The 16,142-nt window shown below is 36.9% G+C and overlaps 1 protein-coding gene across 1 annotated transcript in view; it reads left to right on the top strand.

Moving 5' to 3' along the window:
- The first annotated feature begins 304 nt into the window (after positions 1-304).
- Positions 305-16,142, top strand: part of si (sucrase-isomaltase) — a 58,499-nt gene continuing 42,661 nt past the window's right edge. Inside the window, exons 1-16 of the mRNA XM_023961588.2 lie at positions 305-456; positions 2,009-2,132; positions 3,221-3,306; positions 3,478-3,598; positions 4,051-4,160; positions 4,401-4,552; positions 6,000-6,171; positions 6,258-6,357; positions 6,487-6,599; positions 6,692-6,817; positions 8,567-8,698; positions 9,047-9,166; positions 13,159-13,272; positions 13,482-13,566; positions 14,465-14,582; positions 15,656-15,827. Of these exons, the coding sequence (XP_023817356.1) occupies positions 2,009-2,132; positions 3,221-3,306; positions 3,478-3,598; positions 4,051-4,160; positions 4,401-4,552; positions 6,000-6,171; positions 6,258-6,357; positions 6,487-6,599; positions 6,692-6,817; positions 8,567-8,698; positions 9,047-9,166; positions 13,159-13,272; positions 13,482-13,566; positions 14,465-14,582; positions 15,656-15,827 (1,845 nt within the window). The 5' untranslated portion in view covers positions 305-456. The remainder of the gene's footprint in view (positions 457-2,008; positions 2,133-3,220; positions 3,307-3,477; positions 3,599-4,050; positions 4,161-4,400; positions 4,553-5,999; positions 6,172-6,257; positions 6,358-6,486; positions 6,600-6,691; positions 6,818-8,566; positions 8,699-9,046; positions 9,167-13,158; positions 13,273-13,481; positions 13,567-14,464; positions 14,583-15,655; positions 15,828-16,142) is intronic.

Raw genomic sequence — 16,142 nt, 5'->3', positions numbered from 1 at the left:
CGTACGGAAAAAATAAATCTCCTAATTTTGCAGATTAATTACAAAAGAGGAAAATACAAGTAAAGTAAACACATCATTTTTACATAAATGAAACATGTTTTTGTCTTTTGTTCTAAATGAGCACCTTTTGAGTATCATGGCACGTAAAAAAATATCCATGATCATCATTAGGTAATTTACAGGCATAAGGTTATATAATAATGTACATTTTTTAACACTGTGGAAAATAACCCTGATGGTGGGATAGATAATAGCTAGCTGACAAATCAATTTTAAACCACACTCACTTTATGACATAGGAGATTGTTAACTCACTCTGGGGCTGCTCACATAAACACACAGAGATAAGGAGTAAAGGGGTGGTGGTTCTCTGATAAGTTTTTACCCCGGGTTTATAAAAACGCTGTCACACTTGAACTGGGAGTCACCTCTCCCCAGACGGCAGAGACAAGCAAGGTAAGTTTGAAGCTTCAGGCTGACAAGACAGTGACCTCCAAAAAATAACAACATGGTTTTTTTTTACATTTGAAATTGTAGTTTATGTACGCTGGAGCGAGTAAACACTCTTTTCTACATGAATCATAGTGTCAGTTGAGGATGTAGCATGCAAGCAACATTTTAGTCATTACCCAATACAAGATGATCGATTAGACGAACTACTAATGCATTTTCAATTTATCTTTTTATGGGAGCAAACCTCTAAAATAAAGATTTCGTTTAAACTTTTCTTGCTGTCAGAAGTGAGTTTTAAAGAAACATGCTATTTTTATCCATAACAACAAATTCACTGAGGCTACAAGCAGTAGGCTTCATAGACACCGAGCATGTGATGCACATACTTGAATGTGCTACATGAGCAATCTTGAATACGCTTTTAGCATGTCGTGCTCACATTGAACTGTCGCTACCCAGTACGAGCAGATGTATCGGGTATCGACTCTAGTTGGAAGAGGCTTGGTGGGAAATGTCAAAGCACTGCAAATCTTGCACAGTGCTTATTATTTTAACAGTTCTGCTTCGATACATGAAAGACTTGGTGTCACGTTGCACGAATTGCAATCATTAATGTCTACCTTGTGATCAATTTCCAAAAGGTCAGCAATTCTGGAATTAAAGAAGGACCATGCATTTGTCACTATCAAATATAATTGCATGGTTGCTCGAAATTCAAGTTGTTTAACTTTTGACATCGGTTCAATGGACTTAAACCCTTTTGTAACAATGCATTACCAAGTCCAAATCGCACATAAATGTCTTTTTACAAAGTTTTTTTTTATTGGAAGTAGTGACGTAAACGTGTTTCTGAGCATGGTGTAAACGTGGCTTCAGATGGATATGTGCTTCTCAGCGCAGTCCCCTTTACTGCATTGCAAAGAACAAATGTGCAGTTTTGACATTTGAGGATGCACGTGTATTGCAATGCTCAGTTGGCAACGGCAAGTATCGGCTGTCTCAAAGCTATTTTGAGGAGAAGCACGAGCTGAAAGAGGAGCAGTGAGTCTGCATGAAGTGTTTGCGCTGCTGTTTCTGATGTTTCGTGTCTTTGTGTGTTACACTACATGTGTGCAGGAGCTTTTCAGCGCTCGACTGTGATGTGTAGCTGACTGCAAACAAACAGGGGCATGCGCACGTCTGGCTCTCTGTCTCACTGTGCCCTCAGCTGCTCTTCACAGCGCATTAACCACAATGGCTTTGAGCCTCTCGTGCATCCAAACAGACACATGCCCACAGACTTTCACCCTGTTTTTTTTGTTTTTTTCTGGAAAAAGTAAACTGAGCGAAGTATAAATGGAGAAGTGAAATTACAATTGATCTATGAACAGGTTGCCTTTGTTTTATAGACTTTGCTTTTCAGGACAAAGTCAATTTTTTCTATACTCAAAATAACAATTATTTCAAATATGATCTTAATTTTTTTTTTTTTTTTTGGGTAGAGTTGATGTTAACAATTGTCAGTTATTAACCTTGCATTTCCAGTAAGTATGTGCTTTTCTTAACATGGTTTTAGATGGGGAAAAGGCGGTTCTCCAGTATGGAGGTGACCCTCCTGGTCCTCTTTGTGTTGATGACTGCAACAGCTGTCACCATGATCGCTCTGTACTTCACAAGAGAACCTAAATCCATCCAAGATGGTAAAATGAAACCCCCCAACACTTACAGTAAAACACACCTTTTGAATCAAACAAAAGAATTATTTCAAGATTCTGTTTTTGATTTTATTTTTTGCTTTTTGGTTTAATTATAACACACAATTTTACAAAAAACTATTTTTTGTAGACAGTTAAAAAAAAAAGAAAAAGATAAATTATTATCTTAAATTATAATAGAGCTGGGAGACCAGAAATAAATAAGAGCCAGTAAAAAAAAAAGTATTTTTCTCAAAGAATTATTTTTCAGTTTTATGAAAAAGTGATTGTAAAATAGAAAATAAGCAAAGAAAATCAAGTTGTGTCTTTAGAAGAACAAAAGACAGAAAATAACAACAATAACAGGAATTTTCTTGGAACCAAAAAACAGCCTCAAAGTTGATTTCTCTTAGTCTTTAAGTAAAATATAACAAAGTTCAACCATTAGAGGGATGATGAAACATGATACAATACCATAGCAAACCTTAAATGAGCTTTAGTAGAAACATTTTGCGGTCCTGCAGAGTGGCATGTGGATGGCATGTTGCCAAATCCTGTTCTTAGCCCTTGTGCTATCTTAGATGACCCCACCCTTACATTGACGTGTTCTCCCTACCATGACAAAGGTGGATAAAGGTGGAAAGATTTCATGTAATCCATGGACACCAGTGAAGATCACAAATCATTGAAGAAAAAAGGTTCAGCGCACTGTCTAGTGGGTGTAGATGACCCAACTCCCAATGGTAAAGTGCCTAGGATAGCACAAGGGGTTACGGCAACAGAGCTGTAAAAACTGCCAAAGTCTGTTTTATGACTCACACCAAGACATTGCCTTTAAAACTTGAAGCTTTGAATGCCGTCTGCTTTACGATGAAAGACTGGAAATGAACAGTTGGATTTTAAAGGTCTGGCTGTGGAACTGCGTACCTGAGTTATTGTCATCAGCTGCTTACGTAACTCTGTAGTTATGGACATGTTACAGAAACAAAATGTAAAACTCATCATGAAAAAAAACAAAAAAAATACATAAAAAAAAAACCCAACTATATTACTTCACATTGTGTCAAATCCTTCATTGTGTCCTTTTTTGACAGAAACAAATGAGGGATTCATTCCTGTTTGTCCGAACGTTGCTCAGGCTGAGAGGGTGGACTGTTTTCCTGAAACTGGAGCATCACAGGTCTGATAAAAAGCCCATTTCAATAGATTTGGTCAACACTGGTATTGAAACTGATCATACTGATTATGCCACTAGTTCCATTGATTTCTCTTGCAAAGCTTGTACTACCAGTACTATGGTCATAGTGGCTGTGTGAATAATGACAAAAAGGATTTCAATCTTTTCCCACAGCTGACGTGTGAGCAGCGCGGCTGCTGCTGGAGCCCTCTGGATACCCCAAATGTTCCCTGGTGCTTTTTCTCATCCAACCATGGTTACACAGCGCACTCAGTGAAACACCCAAATCCCCATGGTAAATCTGTGCCCCCCCCCCCCCCTTTTTGTTATCCTGCTTTCACACGCGTGTGCTCACTCACTGATGGAAATGTTTGACTTTCTGTTTGTTTTCTGACTGCACCACATTCCCAATGTTTTTCTGGTGTTCCTCGCATCAATAATTATGTGCATTTTTGTAGGTTTTGCAAGGTCAAAAATTTAAAAGAAGAAAACATTTTTGGATGAATCTTTCAGTAATTTAGAAAAGGATTTCTAAAAGGCTATGATTTTAAAGTTTTGCATTAATTCTATCTATTTTTTGGGATTCCTTCATAACAAAAGTTAGCCTAAATGATTCTCTCTCATGAGGAAAAGCATAAAAGTCATGTATTTTTCAACACCAGGATTCCAAAGATTTTTGCCAACTGCAGTTTCTTTGCGTAGAATGTGAATTTAAAATATCATTATAAAGTGTGCCTGATTTTGTAGAGATCACAGCTGAGCTGAGCAGAATGCCCTCTCCATCTTTGTTTGGTGCGGATATACAGCAGCTGTCATTCCACGCCGAAATGCAGACAAGCAATCGTCTTCGATTTAAGGTAACCAAAGTCAGGCAGCAGCTCATTCTTCCTCTGTCTCATCAACACAGTGCTCTTTTTACATTCCAAACTCTGATTATATATAAAAAAAAGGGGGGAAATATTTTATAATATTGAATAAACATTTTTAAATCACTATGTGTAAACATAAAATTGGATAATATTGGAAGAAAACAAATGTGCGTGGTGCAGACATGAAAGACACAACAGATGCATGAGTGTCTTATTATTTTCTTTCAGATATTTGATGCCCAGCAGAAGAGGTTTGAGGTACCTCATGAACACATCAACACCGTCACAAGTAACCCATCGACCCCCATCAGCGATGCACTAGAAATCACTAATGAACCCTTCGGCCTCATTGTGCGCAGAAAAGAGAACAAAAAAGTCCTGTGAGTAATTACCCAGCCTTTTTGACTTTGAAGTTTTAAGTAATTATTGCTTTTTTTACATTAGTCCATGTAGGAAATTCAAAGAAATATAAAAGAGCACTTATTTACCATGTTATATCAAAGTACAAGACTGCACGAGGTAATTTACCGCATCTGCTACACTTTATTATGTTTTATATTATGCTGTGCATGTTGCATCAGCAAGTTTTTGCAGCTTAACATCTGCTGTTCATGCCAACATTGATATGCATCGTTTTTATTATACGAATCTGATAAAAAAATAAAAATAAAAAAACTATAAAACAAAGGTTTTTATTTTCACAGTTTTTAAACCTTAAACTGTGCGGTGCGTTTTTGTAAAATTTTGTGAGCAGAGACAAAAACATATTTAAAAGGTATGACTTTAACAAACAATTTGGTCAAAAAATCTTTTGTAATAAAATTCTTCGATGGAACTGAAATATTTGACTTAAAAATATTTTTTTTTAAACAGGATGTTATTGTAATTTTATTTTTTTCAACAGAACATGTTTGAACACAAAATTGCAGATTAAACATGGATAACAGCACGGTTTAATAGAGAAAGTTTTTTTTTATGTTTTCATTTTATGAGCAGTTTTTAGTGGTTGACAGTTGTTTGAAGTGTTATAGACTTTAGAGCACAATTCACTGGTTAGATGAATTTGTTTTTAGTTGCTTTGAGTTTAAATACAGATGTTCTTACTTGCATGAGTTAAACTAAAGCCATAAACTAAAAGAAACAACTCAAAACAACTCCCTTTTTTTGTTTTTTGTTCCTCATTTCTATTTTTCAGAACTGAATTTGGCCATTATATATCTATTAAATCCTTCAGCCATGCAAATATCAAAATTGTCTCATTTTAGCCAAACTGAATTCTCAGTGTCATAACGTATAAAAGCAAACTTTTCCCAACAATAACTTCAGTGTTCTTGCACCTATGGACAAGACTGAGCTATGTTATTATTCAGCTCAGAAAAACCCAGTGTGCACACTAAGTTATAGTGATTTAGGTGTTTTTACCAGAATTTATTTGAGCTACTTTTATGAAAAAATGTTTGCTGTTTGCAGTTTCATCACAAAAATGCAATCAAAAAACATAATAAAAGTGGTTGTCCTTTTTCTGTTACTAATAGATTTAGCTATTTACTTGTTTGTTTGTCTTTGCAGCTTCAGAATCGAATGCTGTTTTATGTTTTTTGAAAGAGAAGATACAAACTGTCAGGAAGGTTGTTTCAGCTTGATGGGATACTCTGTCTTCTTCCGGCTGTGCTCTCATTAAAGCCTACTGAACATATGCTCATCTCCTTTCTGATGTCCGCTTTTCCCGCTTTGCATTTTCTCCTCCATGTGTCTTTCATAATTTGTGAAGCAAATATTGATTCCTTGTTGTTTTTGTTTTGTTGTTCTTTCATTCAACCCGTCTAGGTTTGACACTACATTTGCACCACTGGTTTTTGCAGACCAGTTCCTCCAGCTGTCTGCCAAGCTTCCATCTCATAATATTTATGGTCTTGGTGAACATGTCCATCAGAACTATCGCCATGACACAAACTGGAGGACTTGGCCCATTTTTAGCAGAGACGCCTTCCCCAATGGGGTATGGGGGACACAAAGAAATGTGACTTTGGTCAACAAGTTTAACCCTGAAAAAGTCCCTTCATCCCTTTTTTTTGTTTTTTGTAGGGAACCCATAACCTTTATGGACATTATCCCTTCTTCCTCTGTCTGGAAGATAACAGTGGGAACTCTTTTGGGGTTTTTCTTCTGAACAGCAATGCTATGGGTAAAGAAACACAATGCACATTTTGACTGCAAGCAGCTGTCTGCAAGGATATTAATGCACAAAATACACTTTGTTAGCTGATTGCAATAAAGTTCTGACAAACAATTGCTGTGTTTTGCTTCTTTGCAGAGGTGACTCTGCAGCCTGCCCCGGCTGTGACCTACAGGACCATCGGTGGAATCCTTGACTTCTTCATTTTTTTCGGAGAAACACCAGAACAAGTTGTGCAGGAGTTTGAAGAGGTGAACCTTACATTTTCATTTGATTCTGAATTATTTGTAAAATTGTAAGCTGTTTTGTTGGTACAATAAGTAAAAGGGCATGTTTTTCACAGTTGATCGGCCGGCCAGTCATCCCTCCCTACTGGTCGCTGGGTTTCCAGCTGTCCCGCTGGAACTACGGGAGCCTGAGTGAGGTCAAGAAAACAGTGGAGAGGAACCGTGCAGTGGGACTTCCATATGTAAGATTTAGTCTTGTAGTTTTTGTATTTTCTCAGCAATGCAGTATTGGCAACAGGTAATCATACATAAATGTTCAAACTCTAATATTTGTGTTTTATTACCTATACAATATTTAAATCTTTTTTTATTTAAGATCCAAATAAAGGGAAACAAGAAACTCTCAAGTTGGATTAAGTTAAAGCAGTTGAATAGAATCTGTTATTTAAGAAAGATAAAGCCACGGAAGATAGTATTACAGAAGGACAAAACATAAGTAAAAAAAACAAACAAAAAAAAGTAAATAGATCATAATATTTTGATTTGAAAATGTTTCTGTTTTATACCAAAAAAATAAGCATGGAAAGCCTAGTCTACTTTTGATCCAAATATGCAGCAAACCATGTTGGCTCCAAAAATAACTTTACCTTAGCATCTACTTGAAATCCAAAACATTACTATTTTTTTTTTCAAAGCTGTAAATAAATTCAGGCATCAGAAATGTAACTATTATCTTACCTGTTGATTTCTTATCTTTTGCACCTGTTTTTGAAACTTGAACCACGGATCGACCACTATTTAGTTCCAGTGGAAAACACATAAACAGCAACACTATCTGCTAAAACCTTCTATGAGGTTTGAAGCAGAAGATTGGCAGGCAGTCAGAGCGATAGAGGTGGCCTTTAGCTTGGACAGGGTAATCCAGCTTTTTGTCAAGTAATAGAAAGTCTGCTGGGCTTTGAAAATTCAATCCCAGAACCACTATTTCTCAAGAGGGAACGTTATCGTTGATCACGGATACATTGACCAAGTTCCTTTCATTATCTCATTCATCCTCGTCTGAATGTTAAAACTACTTCAACACCTCATTCCTACTGAGACGTTTGATAAATAGCAGTTCTGCTTGACATTTCCTTCTGTATGAATCTTGCTGCTTATCTTTGTTGAGCCTGCAAAGGTGACAAACGGCACAAAGTCCCCTCCATTATAGGAACTGATGATTGATAAACTGTTTTTTTTTTCTAAACTGGTCAGCGAAATTTTAATCTTAATTGTTGTATGCCCTCATAAAACAAGCAACTGTTTAACAATGTAGCAGTTATTACACCGGTCAAGGCTATGATTTGAACTAAGCTTGAACCAAGCCTTATCGAATAATCACACACAAATAAATATCAAGCTCATCTCTGTATTTTACTCCGGTAATCTCCAGTTTGTGTTTCATATCCACAGACATTAGGCACCTGCGGCTTTCGCTGCTGTTGTACTCAGGAACATGTTTGATAAGCGCTAGATAGACCGCAGGTGGTATTATCACCTTCTCCTTTATATATCTGGAAATAATTACCGTTGCAGGAAGGAACTGGCTGAGCGCTCTCAACCATTTGCTCCACTGATATGAAGCAGATTTTGGCAGGATTTTGACAGTGAAAAGGCACAAAGTAAAAAGAGAGTACTAATGCATCTTAATGCATCAGCAAAGAACATTAAAATAATTTCATGAGTTATTCAAATTTGGGAAAATCTATTACGTAGGAGAAATAAAAACATTTTACGGTGGAAATGTCCTAATAGAAACACAAGTGAATGCATTAAAATTAGATTGTCATCCCAAAAAGCATATTTTTATGAAGTTTTTGTCTGCCTAAATATATATATATATATATATATATATATATATATATATATATATATATATATATATATATATATATATATATATATATATATATATATATATATATATATATATATGTTTATTTCAACCACAGGACATCCAGTACACTGATATAGACTACATGGAGGAAAAGAAAGATTTCACCTATGACAAGGTGAACTTCAAAGACCTGCCCACATTTGCTGACTACCTGCATGAGAAGGGCCAAAAGTACATCCTCATCTTGGTAAGTATTCATTTCTATCCAACTTTTTAAGTAATACTTTTTGACTGTAATGAGGTTTGGCAACATTTGTTCCATATTATTGAGCTTGCAATAAGAAAAAGTAAAATCAATTGCATGTAATGCCTAAACCATAAAATAAATCAGCTTCCAGACCAATGCAAAAAGCAAAGACTAAGGTTACACGAAATAACCCGCCTAACCCAATGACACTATAAATATTGAAACCAGCCATGCAGCCATGCTTGAAAGTTGTAGTGATATAATTGGCTGCTTGATCCTCATTAAAGACAGTAAAATGTATGTTTTTTTTATTGTGTCATTTTAATAAATGTGCTCTCTGTCCCCAAGGATCCTGCCATAGCCACCAGTAAGTTGATAGGAGATGTTGCATACGGATCATACGATCGTGGAACTGCGAAGAATGCCTGGGTCACAGAATCAGATGGGAAAACTCATTTAGTTGGAGAGGTGAGCAAGAGTTTTTCACTTGTTTTTGTTTTATCAAGGAGGATATGTCTGCAAAGTCAAATTCTTTGCTTTAGCTGAATGTGAAGTACAAGTACGCATAGGCTTGTTTCTTTTGTTGTACCCTGAGTAGTTGTATCGCTCAGTAAAATGTTTTTTTTACAGAGCACTTCACACACCTTTGTTAACTCTTGGTACCAAAAAATACCTTTGATGTAACCTAAAAAGACGTCTAGACACAAAAACTTCAAATGAGTACTGCTGCAGTCTCATACATGATTTTTTTATTTTACCATGACTACGTCAATTTTGGTGATTCAAGTTATATAAAATACAGTTTAAAGATACACAAGTTTACAATATGGTGGCATATAAAAAATATATGGGATTTCTTAAATTTTTAAATACAGTGCAATTTTAACATTATACTAAAACATATTTTTTATTGTAAGAAAATATTGACCTGCACCACCTCACTTTTTTTGCAACCAACTATAAGAAACTATTTCCAGCTCTTTTGGCCTCTGCTTAAAATGCCCCTGTAAATTTTATTTTTACTCCCCTGGATATTTTGGTCTACTCCATTGACTCTCTTTGCTTCTCTTCCTTTCTGTGGTCCACTGGACAGTCTCTGTGTTCACACTGTGTGAAAGCACAGCAGGGTTTTCTCACTGGTAAAGAAAAAAAAAAAGGCCCACATTTTCCCACTGACCAGGATTCTGTTGTCTGAAATTTGGTGAGCTTCACAAATGAAGCAGAGTATCCAAGGAAAACAAATAACAACAAAAATCTCCCTAAACTACTTTAGTTTGACATACTTGGTGTTTGGGTTAAGATCGACCCTTTTTCAGGTTTGGTTTTAGTGGCATTTATGCACCTGCAGAGATTCTGGCTGTTGGATCCATCACTTAATACACCAGCTTAAAAATGAAAACCTTTGTTTCATTAACTGTTTTTCTTTTTTTTTTCTTCGCAGTTTTCTAAAACACATCTCATTTGTGTGCGGTTGCTTCATGCCTTGTATCTTACAACTAATGTCAGAAGCTCAACTATTAGTTGTTATTCCTATCACAGGGCAAAGGTTTTTTTTAAAGAATCTCCACCCTGCAGTGAGTTGAAGTGCAGAGCAAAAAGTACACTCCTCCTGCGCTTTTGCGATGCTGCATTTGATTACACACACGATTAAGCCTGGCCCCTCTGCTAATCGCCTTTTTCATGGTACTTATGAACAGGTCAAACGCATGCAGTGATTCCAGAACGTTCCTGAGTCCTGGAATGTTCTGAGTCGACACATGGCAAATTAGATGTGCAGACGTTTGTATGTCTGCTGGTGAGAAAGAATCACAAAAGGAGAAAAGAATTTAGTTCTGTGCACCTGCTAAAAAATTTCTTTGCCCATATTGTACACATATGACTAATCCTAGTGTTTTTATTGTCTGATAGCACATGTTTGTATTGAAAGCAGTCAAATCATTTAAAAAGACATTTAAAAGGGGTTTAACAATTCATTTCAACTATGATTCTGTTTGTATCATAATTTGCTGTTGCCGAGAAAATTCATAGTCAGTGTTGGTTAATTTTGAACAATCTGATTCACTGAGCTAAAATTAATCCAGGGCATCATTCCCCAAATAAATCAATTTTTGGGACTAACTGTGAAATATCTGAATACTGAACAGTGCAGGTGAAGTTTTCCAGATTCCTTGTATTACTTGCAAGATAATCAAGTGTAAATTAAATATGTATACAAACAAACAAGTAAACAAGAACTAATTGCAAATCTATTATTGTTTTTGTTTTATAAATTTCAGCCCACTGTTGTTTTTACACATCAAAATGATACATGGTCACATGTAAAGTCTTTCCACACATTGAACTGGAATGATGGACTGATCATGTTTTGCTGCCATCACACATGTGTTGTCTGCTGTGATGACACTTAGTTGTTATTACCTTATGGGGGCTAATGGTATTAAGGTCGATTCGATTAACCCTTGTGCTATCTTAGATGACCCCACCCTTACATTGACGTGTTCTCCCTACCATGACAAAGGTGGATAAAGGTGGAAAGATTTCATGTAATCCATGGACACCAGTGAAGATCACAAATCATTGAAGAAAAAAGCTTCAGAGCACTGTAGTGGGTCTAGATGACCCACTCCCAATGGTAAAGTGCCTAGGATAGCTGGTTGGATCGTAGGAATAGAAATTGATTCATTGTTGAATTGTTACATTCCCTATATTTACAATTTTTCTTTGAATGTTTTACTAATATAAGAGAAACATAGTGACAGGCGTACATATTGTCTGCTTTAAACACCACTAAGATGAGGATAAAAGCTACTGCAGTTGGCTCACATGTTCCAGTGTCTGAGTAAGTGATCGCAAAGCCTCAACTGTACACATAAACATTTCTCGACAGGAAAAAAAAATGAATAGGAGTAAACAAAGCAGCTTGGAGAGGACAGAGTCTGTGTTGGTGTAAATGTGAAGGTTACAGACAGAAACATGAGCAGACAGACAGGCACAGATAATAGATTAGAGGGAAATGTGCAGGGAGACGGACTGACTGGCTTACTGATTAAGTGACAGAGATATGGGCAGGAAACGAGTCACACAGAGATGCATGAGACAGAGAGACACATAATAAGGTACAGAGAACAAAAGCCCAGCCGAGGAGGTATGGGATGCGTTCTAGGAGAACAGAGACAAGCGGAATGACAGAGAAAACATCATACGGTGCAGTAAAAGAGAGAAACAGGCGGCTAAAATTTCATTTTTCGCTGCACCTCTAAAGAAAGCCCTTTTTCCAAGTGTTTGAACTTTTGTCAGGGATAGCGGAAACCTTAAACTGACAAAACCTGGAAGGAAGGATTTTGAAAAAGAAAAGATGGCATCAGAAACAGTTTATCAAAAAGCTCCTGACCTTGGAATTTTGACCGCCTGCCAAGAACACCCACCTATAAATCTGTGTATATTCACGCGAGCATACATAAGCATGATTCATGCCTTTGCCACAGACTAGGTTGAAAAGTTATTGCTGGTGGAAGTGGAGGCATACGATGGCGCGTATGGCACAACCTTGAGTTCTAATATATCTGTGCGCCCACAGAAGAAAATGTACGCACACACCTCCTCACACGCAGGAAATCTCTGCCTCTGTCTGTTGATTATTCATTTCTCTCAATACATGTCATTAGGGTTGACTTCTAACACACAGTCACGTCTGGAGATTTTTATTGCATTATCGATTCCTGTTTTTCTCTGTTCTCTTCCCCAACCAGTCAGCCTTTTCATCCGCTTTCTCCTTTGCCATCTCCCCCTCATCAATCCAGCCTTTTCGCTGAGTTCCTTTCCCCCCGCCTCCCTTTTTTCTTTGTCATTCCTACATCTCTGAGCTGTTTTGCTGACACCCCCATGGGCACTTTATTTTTTATTTTATTTTTTTTTTAGCCTCCATGGAGCTCAGCGCACCAGTTCAGCTGATTATGCTCAGTCACACAGTGAGCATGAGGTTAAAGACATCATGCAGAGACATTTAAGACTGAAAAAAAAAAAAGAATTACTTTAATGCCAGTAAGCATAGAATATGAATAAAAAGAAAAAGGAAGAGGAGCAGCAGGGGGTTAATGGTTAGCAAGGAGCAGACATCATTTACCTTTTAGCATTTGTAACTCTTTTGAAGTAACGTTAGATTTTGTAAAACCTTAACTATAGATTGCTAATTTATTTATTTATTTATTTTCTACTTAAACTATAAAACTTCCCAGAAATACGCATAATCTTACATGGAAACCGGTCAAAATAAACCTTTTATTGACTTGGTGTAAAAACAAAAAGGTAATGATAAAATAAAAAAAATAAAAAATAAACATAAAATAGGAATATTCTTGCACTATTCCTGATCAATAATTTTGCATATGATTGAACTTAAAGTAAAAGTGACCATCAAGGTGTTTGTGAATTAACGGTTTTGGACTTTTCTGTCTTCACAGGTCTGGCCAGGAGAGACAGTATTTCCAGATTATACCAGCCAAAACTGCATCGATTGGTGGGTGGATGAGTATGATCGACTTTACAAGGAGGTCAAACACGACGCTCTGTGGATTGTAAGTCCGAAAACATAAACTTCACTTAGTAATTAGCCGCTCAAAAGAAAGAAAACCAGAACTGAGCAGCTGATTCTGACGCCTGCATATTAATACATTATATGTGTTATCAGATACTAGAAAATAAAAGAAGAAATAAAAGTCATAATAGAGTTTATGTGTTGTATTATTGTTTTAAGTTGCATATCTCACATTTGATCTTTTTTTAGGACATGAATGAGGTGGCTAATTTCAAGCAGGGATCAAGTAAGGGCTGCAGTGTCAACAAGCTAAACTACCCTCCTTACACTCCAAGTAAGATCAATGTTTATATTCATGAATAGACATGTGTATGTCATTTCACTTTTTTGATTTGTGGTGAAACTTTAAAAAAAGATACTATTTAAAGTCACAACTTGAGCATTGACTTTCAGCTAAAAGATTTACAATTCCATCTGCAGCCTTGATCCAAAATGATGTGCTAAAGTAAAAAAGGAATGATAGCTACAGAGCTAAATAAACACTTAATGGACACAGTAGATGTGCACTAAATTGTGGCTAAATCACTGATTTTGGATACATAAAAAACAAGCTTGTAAAACTATGTACAGTACATAAAGTTATACTTTATTTATTTACTTATTTATTTTACAAAAACCTGTTTGTCAAATCTTGCGAGTTGCACAGCAACGTTGCACTTGAATTGAAGAACCAGTGGTTCAACAACTTCTCCATTGTGAACTTGCAGTTTCTCCTAATGCTCCTGTTACTGCCTCTGGAGTCGGTGGTGTAACCGAAATAGCAACACTGTTGTATGAAGGTGCAGCTCGCGGCACGGCACAGCGAAGCGGAAAAAAATGGGTTAGGGAGAGGTTCCCCTGAATGGGTTTCAGGTTCAGGTTCAGTGGAAAACTAATCCAAAACAGTAGGTCCCAGGAGAAGAATCCTGAAAATGACTCCTCTGCAACGTTTCAACTGGCTGCATGATAGGAGCTGTAGAACACATGCATCTATGATCCTTTTTTTTTAATGCTTTCCTTCTTCTTCATTGTTGCCACTCTTCACAGCAGTACAGCTCAGTGTCACCTACATTGCCCCCACCCTGCATCCTCATCCCTCCACCTCCTTTACTCTGCTCCATTTTTTCTTTTTTTTTCAGCCTTCCATTTACTTTGCCCATCTTCTCATCTCTTTCATGTCCTATCTTCTCCAGGGATTTTAGATGACCTGATGTACAGTAAGACCTTGTGCATGGATGCAAAGCAGGCCTGGGGGAACCACTATGATGTCCACAGTCTGTATGGCTACTCTATGGTGCTGGCTACTGAACAGTGAGTACATCTATCAAAATTAGGGGGACTGATTTAGGGATTTTTAGCTGTCACTGTCACCTTAAAACAGTAAGTCAAAATGTATATCTTGCTCTGAAGGAAACACATGATATTTACACCCAGACATCACTGACGAGCAGAGAAATGATAGGGTTAGCGAGTTTAGTGCATTTCACTGACTTGTGCCCTGCTCTAAATCTTAGACTTTGTCTTTTTTACGGACAAATTGTAAGTTGGATCCCATGAGCAGAAATATGTTCTAATGAGCTCGGCTCCCTGAGTGCTTGGATGAATTCCTCATCTAGATCTAATGCTGGAACCGTTTAATGGCTCATTATGTTCACAAACCTACAAAGGAACACCAACGTGAGCGTGGCATATTCTCACTGAGGCATGGAAATCTCTATGGATTATGAATATCAACCAGATGACAGCTCACGTGCACGCCTGATGACAAATATTTGTGCGCGTATACTTAAAATTCACTTAATTTATGACGTGTATTATTTAGGAAAATCCTGTATTTTTGGTCAAATGTGGTTTTTTTCTAGATTGTGAATTATAATTGGGAAACATTAAGGTCCATTAGATTAGATTTCATTTGTATGAAATCATACATGGATACGTCAGCGCAAAGCAATTTGGGGAGAAGCAGAGGAGATTTACCAGACCGTGGCAGATTCCCCCTTTAGACCATCAAAATGGTATAGCCATGATCGTCCAACGATTGCATTTGAGCCACATTAGCAAGTCATGTCCAAATTTTAAAATCAACATACATGTACAGAAGTTTTAAAGCAAATCTATGGTCAGCTTTGTGCCAAGTGTATCATCCCAATGAATGCATATTACCTCAAAATACATTTTAAAAAAGTTGATCATCTTACTTTTAAATATCTCTCTTCATTCTGTCTTATAAGGCATATTATTGGGAGGAGATGTACTTTGTATATCATTGTTACCATTGAGATCGTTCCCTCAATGAATCTCCAGAATAAAAAGGGAAAATAAAAATAGCCACCTTATTTCTGATAAAGTTTCCTCACCGAGTTCTTCTTTTCTCTGCACCACAGAGCCCTGCAGCGAGTGTTTGGAGGAAACCGCACCCTGATGCTGACCCGCTCCTCCTTTCCAGGAGTTGGAAAATACTCAGGTCACTGGCTGGGAGACAACGGAGCCAACTGGAATGACATCAAATGGGCCATTCCTGGCATGCTGGAATTTGGTCTGTTTGGAGTCCCCTATGTGAGTACAAAACCCTTAGTTCATGTCATTATTGAAGTAAAAAAAAAAAAAAAGAAAGAAAGAAAGAAAGAAAAGTGACAACATCCTGGGAGGTTTCCATGACACAACATTAGAGAGAACAAACAATTTAATTCTGTCAGAAAGAAATCTTTTCCAGTTTCAAATGTCACAGAAATCCTCAGGTTTTTTTTTTTTTTTTGGTGACATTTATTTTAATCCCCTCTCCAATTTGTCATCTGTTTACCTTGTGATTAAACAAATATTTTTCAACAATAAATGACTTACTTTTAACGGCAGGTACAACAAACAGTTATT

The sequence above is a fragment of the Oryzias latipes genome, chromosome 13 (assembly GCF_053564925.1).
Source record: "Oryzias latipes strain Hd-rR chromosome 13, Olatipes_Hd-rR_3.1".
Taxonomy (NCBI): Eukaryota; Metazoa; Chordata; class Actinopteri; order Beloniformes; family Adrianichthyidae; genus Oryzias; species Oryzias latipes.
This window is presented reverse-complemented; position numbering and strand designations above follow the sequence as displayed.